Here is a 14,495-nt window from a genome sequence, read left to right as displayed (position 1 = left end):
AAACTGCCGCCTGCTCAAGAGGAGGCGGTAGCGGCTAGCGCGGCCGGCGGTTTAGCGTGCGCCTTCGTAAAAGGAGCCCTTAATTACACTGGCCAACACTCATTTTGGTACCTCAAATGTTTGACCCGTTTCTGGGTATATTTGACCTGCTGATTCCAAAAATGGCACTAGTGTTCTCCTATCAGGGGAAGGGGTAAAACGCGGACCTGGCGGATCTAAACCCGTACGTCCTTAAAAATCTGAGGTCCGTGCCGCTTGTAGTTAGTTTCTGGCTCTGACAGACCTCGGTGACAATTTAGCGCTGACGGATCTGTCTCAGCATAGGGAGGGAAAAGTATTAGGATCCGTCAGCGCTAAATTGTCACCGAGGTCTGTCATAGCCAGAAAATAACTACAAGCGGCACGGACCTCAGATTTTTAAGGACGTGCGGGTTTAGATCCGCGAGGTCCGTCAGGTCCGCGTTTTACCCTCTTCCCTCCTATCAGCTCTATTTTTTTGAGATACAGAACATGTGCCACTCTTCACTCTGCTCGCCCATTAAAACATCAGGATATTTTAACGTGGTGCTTAAATTACTGTAATATCTTTTAAGCGTGAAGGAAACATATTGAAAAGAAAAGTGTTCAACATGGAAATCTACTTATTTCCTACCAAAAGCACAAGTTTATGATACAAACTTTCCAGTCATTCGACACACAAGAAGCTCCTTTTGGAAGACTTCCGAGAGTGGGATCTGCCAGGACAATCCCGCATAAGGTTCCAACAATAGTCTGCCATTCATGTGTGTATCCCATCTTCCTTGGCATCTGGCTCCCATTGTTTTTATGTCTTGGTGAAAGCTTTCATCTTGCTCTTCGCTTAAGTTACTGCAACAGGTTGATAGTACTAGAAATACCTATGTGGAGGAAAAGATCTCAGATTCACCACTTAGGGAACATGTTTTCTCCCTAGAGCATTGTGGTGTTGGGTCTCTTTCACTGATCAAAAAAACCTCCACTTCACCATAATAGGCATGTTAAATATATATATATATATTTTAATTTTTAAAATTTTTAATTTATTTTATATCAAACATAAGAATGAAACTTCTACCAAAAACCAATAGGTAATGGTCAAATAAGCAGAAAAGAAAAATCACTTATCTGCAAACGGGCCCCGTTTCACCCTATAATGGGCTTCATCAGGAAACAAGTGCTTGTGTGGGATAGATCAGTTCTATTCACCTGTTGAAATGAAAGAGCATAATGGTACCTGTATGTAAACCACTTTGAGTGTGGTAGTAAAAGGCAATACATAAATCCCCCCCTATCCCTAATAGGATGGTAACTTGGAGAACAAGATATGGCTGAGATTAAGGGCAAAAAAAACAAAAGGAATTGACCCCAAGATATCCACAGAGAAGAAAATCCAGAGAAAACAAAAAAAAACTCTGTGGAGTGACGATGTTCCTAAATGGACTTTATTTGAAAGAGTCAAAGTTCCAAAGTTACACCAAAATCATCCACATAAAATAATTTCATCCACATAAAAATAGGTTATCCACATAAAAGCCTTAAAGGACACAGTCCGCGTTTCGACAAAAAGTCTTCTTCAGGGGTCCCTGGGAGTCCTATAAAGGTGAATACGTGGGAAACAATTGTGTGGTGAACCGGAAGTGAGACACTGCTTGGCCCCTTTCTATTGCAAACGCAAGCAGTGTGTCACTTCCGGTTCACCACACAATTGTTTCCCACGTGTTCACCTTTATAGGACCCCCCAGGGACCCCTGAAGACTTTTTGTCGAAACGTGGACCGTGTTGGGTCCTGTATCCCTAGCGGACTAGGTCCTTTAAGGCTTTTATGTGGTTAACTGATTTTTTATGTGGATGAATTTATTTTTATGTGGATGAAATTATTTTATGTGGATGATTTTGGTGTAACTTTGGAACTTTGACTCTTTCAAATAACGTCCATTTAGGAACATCGTCACTCCACATAGTTTTTTTTGAGATTAAGGGCAAAATAATGGACCAATGAATGGGAATAAGAACTGAGTGCTGGGCAAGGGCTGGAAGTGCTGTGAAAAAGGAGAAACGGTAGGGTGATAACCAAGATTTAGGACAGAGTGGGGTAATAATTGGAAGAAAAAAAAAGACAGAAAAAGCCAGAGAACATTGCAGAATTTCAGGTTCATTTGATATATCTCCCATCCTTAACACATTTAATTGGTTTGTGATAATCAAATAGCTAAGAATGAAGATAGGATATATCTATATATCTAAAAGAAATAAAGTTAAAAAAAACCAAACCATCATATAAGAATAAGAGCAGAGCTTGACCGAGAGTAATGTTCTAAGGCAAGGTGACAACTGAAAAAGAGAAGGGTGATGACTGGGAGGAAGGACAGCGAGCGAGAGAAGCAAGAAACTAGAAAAAGGACAGAAAGTAGCAAGATGACTGGAAGAATGAAGAGTGGGAGTGTGAATGGGAGCCAGGACCGAGAGTGAGACATTGACTGGGCGAAAGGACAGAGATGAGGTGACGACTGGGAGAAAAGATTAGGGTGATGAATGGAAGGACAGTGTGGGACAACGAACGGGTGAAGAGTTCAGAGAGCAAGTTAATAGCAGGCTCTGGTCTGAATCACTGGCGGACACACACTGGCGCTGAGTCACCCGGGCAGGGGCAGGGAATGAGCCGTTTGTGTTCTGTCCTTTATGAATGAAAACGTGGATCTCTCCCACTCACAAGAGGAGAGTGAGAAAGATTGGACAAGCCATTCAGCCATGGCACAAGTCTCTAACTCACCATTATCTGGCTATTAGGCATCGTGGTGCCTGGAAATGTTCTTTGCATTAGTAACCTAGGAAGGAAAATGATTCAGCAACCGCTCTCTGGCCACCTTTTTTTCTGGCCATGTTCTATCTTTGTTACCTTTTCAGTTTCTTTATTTTATCTTCGTCGGTCCTGCTCCCGTCTTTTCTCTCTCTCCTTTGCATTTGTATTCTGCATCTCTCCATGTTTCTCATACCTTTTTCTCTTGGTTTCCTTTTTTTCTGGTTTTCTTTTTGCTTGTCTCCTTTATCTTTTCCTTCTTTTTTTTTTTTTAAAACAAAAAGAAAAAGAAAGAAAGAAAGAAAACAAAAGATTAAGGAAGATATTTACAGTGATGCTTTCCTTTAGTAAAAAAAGCAATTCATATTAACAATCCTATTAACTATTTATTGTTACTACGCAATAATTGTATAACTGTTATTAAAAAAAATCACTTTATATTTATTCCCATTTAGTATGAATAGGGTGGGTTTTATGACATTATGATGAGTAGTTATAAAAATGTTTGGAAAGGGAGGGAGGGGAGGTAATTTATGGTATAAGATGATTGCAAAGTTTCAAGTGAAGAATGTATAGTAGGACATGATTTATTGTACACTTGTTTGTATAATGTAAAAAGGAATAAATATTTTTTTTTTTTTTAATTCACTTTAGATGGGCTGTGAATACATTTATGAATGAAACAAGAGTATGCACAAGATAAGGACCACAGGGTATTTTAATATCAGCATATATCATAAGTTGGGAAAAAAACCCTTCAGAATCAAAAAAGCACGTTAATCCGGAAAGAGACTTTGGATATGCGTTTAGGTGAACAAATGAACTATAGTTTTCCACTTTGATTTTTTTTTCATTTATCCTTCTTTCTCTTCTGTTTGCCACTTTTCCTCTCTTTCTTCCTATCTGTTTTTCTTTCTCCCTCTCTCTATCTGTTCTCCCGTCGTCCCTCTCTGAAAGGAAATCAAACCTCTTACAAACTTCTTAACACACGGTGGCATTGTCGTCTTACCTCTGCCCCTCGTCTTTAAAGCTTCTCCAACACTATCTGTGAGTTCATTTCTTCTGTGGAAAGAAAGAGAAAAAGAGGAAGACAGAAAGAAAGGAAGGAAGAAAGAGAAAGGCTGTATATTTCACCTCCTCCTCCTCCTCCTCCTCCCCCCAAGGGATTGGCCTTTCAAGTTTGTGGTTAAGCAGTACGTCAGAAGAGAGGCTTTTAGGAATATCTCTACAACTAACCCAAAAAAAAGTCCCTGCTAAAGAGGGAGGGAATGGAAATGGCTTTCCTTAGCCTGTGGAAAGGACTTCAGACCTTCACAATCTCAGGAGAAAGCAGCCCTCGATCAGCAAGTCTCTCTCCCGCCTTGGAACTCTTCGGCTAGCTTCCTTCCCAATGGATTTCAGACCAGGTAGGACTGCTATGTCTCTGTCACTCTCTCCGGGGCTTCCCCTCTTCTGCCCTGTCTTGCCCTGTCTCTCCCGCTCCCCCCCCCCCCCTTCATCATTATTCCTCACTTTTTGCTCGCTCGCTCTCTCTTCTAGTCATCACGAATCCTGGTGCCGTTCATCTACTGAAAGGGAGAAGTTTCTCTTTCATCGGTTTACTATTCTCGGGACCTCTTCATTCTCCCCTTTAGCATATCTGGCATTCTTTTTCTGTTTGGCTTATCTCTCCCAGGCACATATTTGGCTGAGCGTGCGGGACGGGCTTGCTTCTCTACCTCAGCCAGTGACGGGGACAAGAAACGAAAAATGAAACGGAGAGCTGGGTTTTTCGGAATTTCTTGTCTTTTGAAGCAAAGAGAGTCTCCATCTAGAGAAAGAAATTCAGAAAGAGATTTATACAAGAAGTAGGGGATAAATAAGGTGAATAGTTTTTGTCTGTTTTGATGCTATACTCAAATTTACTGAATTTATTGACTACCTCTTGGACCTAAATACACAGAGCAATAGACTGATTGATTTTAAATCTTTCTTTCCAGTAGAAAACACGTAGAAGATGAAGTGGTTTGGCAAAGTGTATTCAATATACCTTTATCCGTACATTCCTGAATATAATTAATAGCAAATTTATGAGAGTTTGGGGTGGGGGGGGGGAGAAGCTTTTCTTTATGTTTGTCTCCAAAGCTTGATTTTTTCCAACTCTTGTTTTATGGGGGACTCTGTACGGTATCATGATTTTTCTCTTGCTGTGTTGATAAATCAACATTGAGTAGATCAATTTCATGCAGTACTTGCTTATTTCTAATTTTCTTGATTAAGTCCTGCTTTATTATAATTCTAAGATCTCCATAAACAAAAGGAAATGTGAGGCTAACGTGGCTGAGATTTTTTTTTCGTCCTAAAGGTATGTTTTTCCGTTTCAGCTGCAAAATGTTGTGGTGTCTATATTTTTTGGGAGGGGGCCTGGGCTTTGCAGAATTTGTCTGAAATGGGCTTTTTTTTTTTTTTTTTGTTATATGGGATGGGGAAGAGAAAAGATAAGAGTGAAGATTCCTCACACCTGGTGCTGGACTGTGGTCTGGGCAAATGCTAGCTAAGTGGGATAGAAAGGAATGTTTTATTTGTCAGTGATTTTTCGCCTCTGCATTTTGTTTTTAAAACCTATCAAATATAATTCACCATTAGAAAAATGGAAAAAGCTCTACGTTTTTTAAAAAACTGTTTTCTTTAATTCTATCCGAGTTGGTGCATAACCTTTGATTTAATCCCTTTTCCCCCGGCTCCGTTTCCATGAATGGTTCTCATTACCATCTCCTCTTATTTGGAGGTAGGCTTGTACAGCAGGCAAGAAAGTTCCTGATGTGCATTTCACAAAAGAAGGTTCCAGGATTGCTTGGAGAAAAGAAAGTTGGCTCTTTCCTGCAATGAGGAGAAGTAGTGGGTGAACGTTGTGCATAAAACTCGTCCCTACCATTTAAAGGGGACAACTGTAGCCGCTTGCTCCAAATTTTTCTTCTCTTAGTTTTCTTGGAACGTCTCTAAACATCCTTGGACAGAACTCCCCTCCCTCCTCGGGTAAAGTGGTGGTTTTAAAAAGAAACAGAAGGTGAGGTTTATGAGGACAGGGAGAATTTTTCTCTTGTAGCCCAGAGATTTCTTAAATAAGTTGGGGGGGGGGGGGGGGGATCTTACGAACAGAAAAAGAGAAATGGCTTTTTTTTGGGAGGTGGATGGAAACCTTTTTATAATTATCTTGTTTGTTAATGGTCTGAAATGCGAGTCTTTGCTGCCCTGGTGTTTGGTCTGGTAAGAGTTTCACTGTAAATCAGGGGTGGGGGGGGGGGATGTGTTTTGGAAGTTTGCGAGGAAGAGAGGCCGGGAGGAAGATGAGAGACAGGCAGAGAAAGAGAAGACAAGGGTGTGTAAGATCAGGAAAGAGGGAGAAATAAGACTAAAAAAAGGAGACAGGGGGAGTGGGGGGAGAAGTGAAAAGAGAAAGTAAGGGGGGGGGGGGAAATACACATCTACTGTCAGTTAAAAGAAATAGAAGTCTTCCAAATTCAGCCTTTTCCAAACTCTTCATTCTTGGGTAATTATTTGTTTATGGTAATCTGAAGGAAGGAAAACCCTACAAAAACTTCAGTGTATCAAGTTCCTGAAGGCAAAGAGGCCTTCCAGAGCAGGAGGAGGCGAGGGCTGGGGCTAGCTGCTGGGAAGAAAAAGCTGGCTTGTCTTCAATACTAAAAGCCCCTGACCCTGTTCTCTGTACCCGTCCACAATATACTTGAATTCTGCCATCTCCTCATTTAATCAGCTGATAGGACGCATTTCTCAGTCTAATCCAAGGAGCACCAGAAACACACACAGTAACGACGGTATAATCCACAGTCATGAAATACCTTCAGTGTTGGAAAAAATGTCGGTAGGTCGTTGCAGGCATCTACCTCCCTCTCGGTAAAGAAGTCTTTTCGTTTTCCTTGAGCCTAGTCCTTTGAGGGCTCTGAACCATTCAGGAAATAAGAACAGGAAACTCTCTCGGGTTCGAAATGGAATCTCCAGAGCTGCAACAGGGACGAAAGCGTTCCGAAAGGCTTGTCTCGTTTCAGCAAACGAGACAAGTGTTGCCAACTCCCCCCCCCTCCCCTATTTAGCCAAGAATCCTGACGGTCACACTGGCTTGGATTTCTTCTCTCTGCAGAATTTCGCCCCCCCCCCCCCCCCTGTCATTTGCTGCTCTTTGAATATTTATTTGCACTTCATCTCTCCAGTGAGTGGCCTAAATGAGTCTGTGTTGCAAGACCTGTATCACTTTTGAAGCCCTTCCGTGTTCTCAATGTCCTTACAAAGGTTGTTGGCCTTTCCGAAACGAAACAAGGTACTCGAGGCGAGATCTCACGAATAATGCATAAAACTCGGTTTATACAAGAAAGAATATTATTAGCTTCTCCTGTTGCTTTATTAATGAGGCCACGTTCAGGTCATCTAAGATGAATATTCGTAGACTTATTGCATGTTTAATAAGGATGCGCAGTCCAATTATTTCATGTCATTTAAAAAAAAAAAAAAAAAATCGCGACAGAAGATCCCTCCAGATTTCATTTTTGGTTGTTTGACATCTGCAGTTTGCAAATCACACACTCACGGAAATACATTTTAAACCAAAGGCAAATAAATGAAAGGAAAACAAAATTGCAAACACGCAGGTCGATTTTCAGCAGTCCTAATCGGTAGGTATTTTTAAAATTATCCGCATATTTAGCGTCGCTATCCCGATATTGGTCTGCACCAGATGAGGTGCTTTCGCGCTAGATTTTATCCAGATAGTGACTTAATATTCAATCTACTATCCGGAATATTCGAATAGAAGGTGCTGTTTTCCGGATAGACTTTCGAATATTGACCATGTATTTCTGCAACACTTTCCAGTTATTCTCCCGGTCTACATAAGCAGCTAATGGATTTTTGCACTCCAAATGCAAGATTTTACTCTTTGGAACCCTGAAGTTCTTTTTCCAAACCCTCGATGTCATGGTTTTACCTCCTCCGGCAACTTCCCTGTTAGAACGAATGTTGCATCTGCAAACAAGCCGCTTCCCTCCAGTCACTAACAAAGGTCGTGTCCTTCCTAGCACTGAACCCTGGGGTATTCCTGTTTTTATCTGAATTCTCAAAAATGCAACCAAGCAAGTAAAAACCCTTGTATAGAAATTCTAAAAAAAGGGAAAAAATTAAAAAGGCAGAAATAATAGTTTAATAATTTAGAAATGCTTGATATACCAAAGGAAAAAATTTTTTCAGTCCACGTCCACCATAAGGAGGGACCAATATTTAACAAGGAAACAAACGTTTTAGGAAATACAAAACCGTTTACAAACTGGATTTAGAGTGGACTTTATGGCTCCCCCCCCCCCCACCCTCTGCCTTCACTTGCTCAACTAATTCTTCACCCAGTTTTCAACTTCCTATCGTACTCCATCCAGTATTACAGGGATGGAGGGCTGGAAAATGCTCTTTTCCAACCATTTCCCATTCCATTTCTGGGAATGTCCATCTTGATCATTTCTGTTGGCCGTTTTTATTTTGTCTTAGGAGCAAAGTCAACGAGTGCACTCTTTGGGAAGATGGCCACACTCTTTCTGATGGCATATGCGTACGCAAAGTTCATCCACGCGTGACGGTTAATCTAGTGGTCTCCAACGCCAACCCTTTGCGGGGCCACATTTTGGATTTGTAGGTCCTTGGAGGGCCGCAGAATAAAATAGTTAATGTCTTATTAAAGAAATGACAATTTTGCATGAGGTAAAACTCTTTATAGTTTATAAATCTTTCCTTTTGGCTAAGTCTTAATAATAATATTGTCATTTATAGCTAAAGAGACACATGATCAAGAAACTTTTATTTTACTTTTGTGATTATGATAAACATACCGAGGGCCTCAAAATAGTACCTGGCGGGCTGTGAGTTTGAGACCACTGAGTTAAGGGGAACAGTTAATCTGCTGGCTGGGTTGGAGGGTAGAGGGGAGAACAGGACAATCAAGCCATTGTGACATCACTGATGAGGCTGGCTCTTATTGGTGGAATGAGGCATTATGACATCACAATCTCAGCTCTGCTTCCCGAAGACAAACAGGATGTCATAATTACAGTTTAGCCAGTGGTCTCAAAGTCAAACCCTCTGCAGGGCCACATTTTGGATTTGTAGGTCCTTGGAGGGCCGCAGAATAAAATAGTTAATGTCTTATTAAAGAAATGACAATTTTTTAGGAGGTAAAACTCTTTATAGTTTATATATCTTTCCTTTTGGCTAAGTCTTAATAATAATATTGTCATTTATAGCTAAAGAGACATATGATCAAGAAACTGTTTTATTTTACTTTTGTGATTATGATAAACTTACCGAGGGCCTCAAAATAGTACCCGGCAGGCCGCATGTGGCCCCTAAGTCGCAAGTTTGAGACCACTGATCTAATCTAATCCTTCATTTCATATACGGCAGGGGGTAGGGCACTCCGGTCCTCGAGAGCCATATTCCAGTCGGGTTTTCAGGATTTCCTCAATGAATATGCATGAGATCTATTTGCATGCACTGCTTTCAATGCATATTCATTGGGGAAATCCTGAAAACCCGACTGGAATACGGCTCTCGAGGACCAGAGTTCCCTATCCCTGATATACGGCATCATCCCTGCAAAAGAGGGTCCTATGTGGTTTACATTAAGATTTTGCACAGTATATTAATTAAAATTTAATGTGAAATAGCAGAACAGTGCACGCTTTTTGCAAACGGTGTGCTTTCTAGCAAAAGAACTCACTCTGTTGTCAGCAGATGAAAACAAAATTTTTTTTTTTCTGCTCATTTTTGGGTTTTAAGGATATGCAATGGTATGGGATATACTGGACAGACTGGATGGACCGTTCAGGGGTTTATCTGCCATCATTTACTACTTTACTGTGTTACTTAGGTGCTCTTTTTTTTTAAGTAAAACATCCAAAATGTGGCATAAAGGGGCAGGTGGTCATTTTTCTTGCCAAGCCCTTCCAATTTGCTATTTACAAAACCTATTTCCTAGAGAGATTTCTATTAGAGAATGACACGGTGACAAAATTCATTACCGTCCCCGTGGATAACCGCGGGAAATAATCCTATGTCATTCTGTAGTGTCTATCTCAACTTCAATCCTTCTACACCAGCATTCTTCAAAGCAAAGCTTGCGGGTCAGTGTTGTGGCCATTCATACACTGATTCTTATGGGAGCCAAGGATAATGAAGCCATTGTGACATCAGTGATATGATTGGCTCTTAGACACTGGTGGGATGGGGCATTAAGACATCACAATATATGGGAGCCAGAGACCACCGTGTAGAATGGCGGGATGTAACAAGGGGCTGGGGAGCTCCGGGTTACGATTTGGTGGGGCGGTCGGGGGGGCGGAAGAATCAGCGCTGTGGCTGATTGGGCCTGAAATAGGCAAAAGCCGTTTTCGAATTTTATTGGTCGGGCTGGGGCGTGCACAAGGAGGCGAGGGGATAAAAGGGGGAGGGCTCGGAGGACTTAACTGTCCGGGTCCTCCAAGGCGGTTTTCCCTCCCACCCGCCCTTTGTTTTTCTTGCTTTAGGGAAGCTCGGGGCGGATCTTCCGAGCTACTCGGTCATTGGGGCTCATCGGGTGATGAGCGGTGGGCCGGCGGGGTGCCGTGCCTGGTGGGTCAGGTGACCCGGATAAAGGGGCATGAGGGACATGCCACCCCTCTGACCCTTGTTGAAGTGGCAGGGTCGAGGGCACAGAATGTATGTTTTTGGTAGCTCGGGGGAGCTCTTGGATTTATATTGATTAAAGTTATGATAAAATGTTAACATGTTGATTTATATCAATAAACTGAGCTGCGGCTAATTACCCAATAAATAGAGTGGTTGTGTTTTATTGTATAGTTAGGATGAGTATTTTGGGGACATTGAGCATGGGTCATAGGGACCAAAGGAGCTCATCCAGATCCTGTTGTTACTGCTCTGGATACCAGAGACTGTCATTCTGTAGTGTCTGTTTCAACCTCAGTTCTTCTACATCAGCATTCTTCAAAGCAAAGCTTGCGGGTCAGTGGTTGTGGCCATTCATACTCTGATTCTTATGGGAGCCAAGGATAATGAAGCCATTGTGACATCACTGATGTGATTGGCTCTTAGGCACTGGTGGAATGAGGCATTATGACATCACAATATCTGCTCTGGATACCAGAGACTGTCATTCTGTAGTGTCTGTTTCAACTTCGGACCTTCTACACCAGCATTCTTCAAAGCAAAGCTTGAGGGTCAGTGGTTGTGGCCATTCATACTCTGATTCTTCCCTCTCTCCTTAAAGAATGACATGAAGATGGTTTCCCACGGTTATCCGCGGGGACGGGAACGGTGATGAATTTTGTCACCGTGTCATTCTCTAATTTATATGCTGCTTGTCTGTAGTGTGTCTAAACCTCAAGGTGGAGTATTAGAGGCATGATTTGGGTGGGACTAGGGCAGATTTATGATTTGGACATTTTTCTGCAATCAAAATGTCAAGGGCACAATTTGGACGTTTGGGGCTAGACCTGATTTAACAATGAATAAGTGCCAAAAAGGTGCCCAAACTGACCATATGACCACTGGAGAGATGAAGGCATGACCCCCCCCCCTCCACTCTCCCAGTGGTCACTGACCCCCCTCTCATCCCCCAAAGATGTAAATGAAACAGTACATACTTGCCTGTATATTAGCCTCAGATATTACTAGCCAGTCCTGGTAGAGCAGCAAGCAAGTAGAGAATGACAGGAATTCAATTTCCACATCCCGTCCCCGTGAGTTTTGTTGTTGTCCCTGTTCCATTCCTTTAAGCTTTGCCTTAAACTACACAAGCCTCAAACACTTATGATTTTAAAGTGTTTGAGGCTTGTGCAGATGAGGACGGAGCTTAGGCATTGGTGGAATGAGGCATTATGACATCACATTCTGAGCTCTAGAATGTTGCTACTTATGATGTTAAAGTGTTTGAGGCTTGTGCAGATGAGGGCGGAGCTTAGGAATTGGTGGAATGAGGCATTATGACATCACAATCTGAGCTCTAGAATGTTACTACTTATGATGTTAAAGTGTTTGAGGCTTGTGCAGATGAGGACGGAGCTTAGGCATTGGTGGAATGAGGCATTATGACATCACAGTCTGAGCTCTAGAATGTTGATACTAATGAGTTTAAAGTGTTTGAGACTTGTGCCGATGAGGACGGAGCTTAGGCATTGGTGGACTGAGGCATTATGACATCGCAAACTGAGCTCTAGAATGTTGCTACTTATGATGTTAAAGTGTTTGAGGCTTGTGCAGATGAGGACAGAGCTTGCAGGAATGGGGCAGGGACAGGAAAAGAAGTCGCTGGTACGGGAAAATGAGTTCCCGCGGGGATGGGGAAAAATTTGTCCCCATGTCATTCTCTACAAGCAAGTTCCTAGAATAGCCTTAGTGGGCAGTGTATTGAACCATAGAGATGCGGTCTCAGGCCCATATCCCATGCTAACTACTACACTTATGGTGGACTATGTGAGCCTTCCAAAAGCCACCCTAATCCTACTGTGTCTATATATAGCTGACACCTGCAGGCATAAGGGCTATTGCTATGGTATACAGTTGGGTCCAGTAGGTTTTGGGTGGATATTGGAGGGCACATCATATACTCTAAGGGGGCTATGGTGAAAGCTTGCTCTATCATCCATAGATGGTGGGTTCAAATCCCCAGGATACAAAGATGTGAAGTTCTCTGCTGCTCTACTGGGATGTCTGTGTGGCCAGCCTACTAAACCTGTTGACCTCTCCTTCATCTCAATGGCTTGTTTTGTGCATTTTTCTTCTGGACATTTTTTTTTCTTTGAAGAATGATTCAAAAAGATGGATGCACGTCTAAGAAATGGCCACTTGTGAAACCAAAAGATGTTTCTAATTCAAAAATGGATTATTATTTTTTTTTTTTTTTTGCACCTTCCACAAAACGTCCTAACTCAGATTTGGACATCATATCGATAATGCCCCTTCATGTCATTACAAACGACAACCCACCCCCTAGAGTATTGTCCGACAGGCGTACCAGCCTTCTGCATGGGTCATTTAGTGCAGGGGTAGGTGATTGTGGTCCTTGAGATCTACAGGCAGGCCAGGTTTTCAGGACAGCCACAATGAATATGTCCGAGATGGATTTGCGTGCACTGCCTCCTTGAGATGCAAATCTATCTCGTGCATATTGATTGTGGCTATCCTGAAAACCTGACCTGCCTGTGGCTCTCCAGGACCGGAATCGCCTACCCCTGATCTACTGCATCTACCTGATCCATTGCTTTTGGTACCTCATGAAAGAAAAGTCGGTCTGACCAAATCTTTCCTTGGTGAAACCATGTTGGCTGCCAGCGGCGTAGCGAGATGAGAGGTATCTGGAGCGGTGGTGCCCCTCCCACTGCCCTCTTCTCCTCCCCCCCCCCGCTCCTGCCTGTTGCGCATGCCCCCCCTTCCCTTCTACCTCTACTTAAAGTTGTTGCTCATGGCAGTCAACAACGTGCTTCTCGCGACCCCGTCGGCTCTCCCTCTGATGTCACTTCCTTTGCGTGGCACCTGGATGTGACATCAGTAGGAGAGCCGACAGGGTCACAAAGAGCACATAGTTGAACACCGCGTACAACTTCAACTGGAAGTATGGGGGGAAGGGAAGGGGGCGCGCCTTCGTGGAGGGGAGGAATGGGAAGAGGCAGGGGGCAAAAAGGAGAGATGCCAGTGCCCCCAGCACCCCCTAACCCCCCCTTACTACGACACTGTTGGCTGCTGTCTTGCAACTGACTTGTTTGAAAGTACCGCACTATCTTTTCTTTTAGTAATGTTTTCATCGTTTTGCCGCTACCGCAGTTAGACAGCCAAGGAGGTCATTATCTTCCTGCTACTGCTTTTCTGTCCTGAAACCACATAAGAACATAAGGATTGCCACTGCTGAGTCAGACCAGTGGTCCATCATGCCCAGCAGTCCGCTCACGCGGCAGCCCTCTGGTATAAGATCAGTACCCTGAGACTAGCCCTACCAGCGCACGTTCTTGTTCAACAGAAACTTGTCTAACTTTGTCTTGAATCCTTGGAGGGTGTTTCCCCTATAACAGCCTCTGGAAGAACGTTCCAGTTTTCCACCACTCTCTGGGTAAAGAAGAACTTCCTTACGTTTGTATGGAATGTATCCCCTTTCAACTTTAGAGAGTGCCCTCTCGTTCTCCCTACCTTGGAGAGGGTGAACAGTCTGTCTTTATCTACTTTGTCTTAAGTCCCTGGAGGGTGTTTTCCCCTATAACAGCCTCAGGAAGAGTGTTCCAGCTTTCTACCACTCTCTGGGTGAAGAAAAACTTCCTTACGTTTGTACGGAATCTATCCCCTTTCAACTTTAGAGAGTGCCCTCTCGTTCTCTCTACCTTGGAGAGGGTGAACAACCTGTCCTTATCTACTAAGTCTATTCCCTTCAGTACCTTGAATGTTTCGATCATGTCCCCTCTCAATCTCCTCTGTTCGAGGGAGAAGAGGCCCAGTTTCTCTAATCTTTCGCTGTACGGCAGCTCCTCCAGCCCCTTAACCATCTTAGTCGCTCTTCTCTGGACCCTTTCGAGTAGTACCGTGTCCTTCTTCATGTACGGCGACCAGTGCTGTACGCAGTACTCCAGGTGAGGGCGTACCATGGCCCGGTACAGCGGCATGA

The 14,495-nt window shown here is 43.1% G+C and overlaps 1 protein-coding gene and 1 long non-coding RNA gene across 3 annotated transcripts in view; one reads left to right on the top strand and one right to left on the bottom strand.

The window, feature by feature from the left end:
• Positions 1-1,016: 1,016 nt before the first annotated feature.
• LOC117348711 lies at positions 1,017-6,937 on the bottom strand. 2 transcript variants are annotated; one of them, XR_004537034.1, is made up of 4 exons: positions 6,655-6,937; positions 3,825-3,877; positions 2,915-3,074; positions 1,017-1,224 (listed from the first exon to the last, which is right to left on the bottom strand). It is a non-coding gene; the product is annotated as an uncharacterized LOC117348711 (long non-coding RNA). The 2 variants fall into 2 exon arrangements; XR_004537035.1 differs by lacking the exon at positions 6,655-6,937 and adding an exon at positions 4,328-5,079.
• CLCF1 (cardiotrophin like cytokine factor 1) overlaps positions 3,888-14,495 on the top strand; it is a 176,111-nt gene continuing 165,503 nt past the window's right edge. Inside the window, exon 1 of the mRNA XM_033921128.1 lies at positions 3,888-4,221. Coding sequence (XP_033777019.1) covers positions 4,206-4,221 — 16 coding nt within the window. The 5' untranslated portion in view covers positions 3,888-4,205. The remainder of the gene's footprint in view (positions 4,222-14,495) is intronic.

The sequence above is a fragment of the Geotrypetes seraphini genome, chromosome 14 (assembly GCF_902459505.1).
Source record: "Geotrypetes seraphini chromosome 14, aGeoSer1.1, whole genome shotgun sequence".
In the NCBI taxonomy this organism is placed as follows: Eukaryota; Metazoa; Chordata; class Amphibia; order Gymnophiona; family Dermophiidae; genus Geotrypetes; species Geotrypetes seraphini.
Note: the sequence above shows the minus strand (reverse complement) of the source record. Positions and strands in the feature narration are given on the sequence as shown.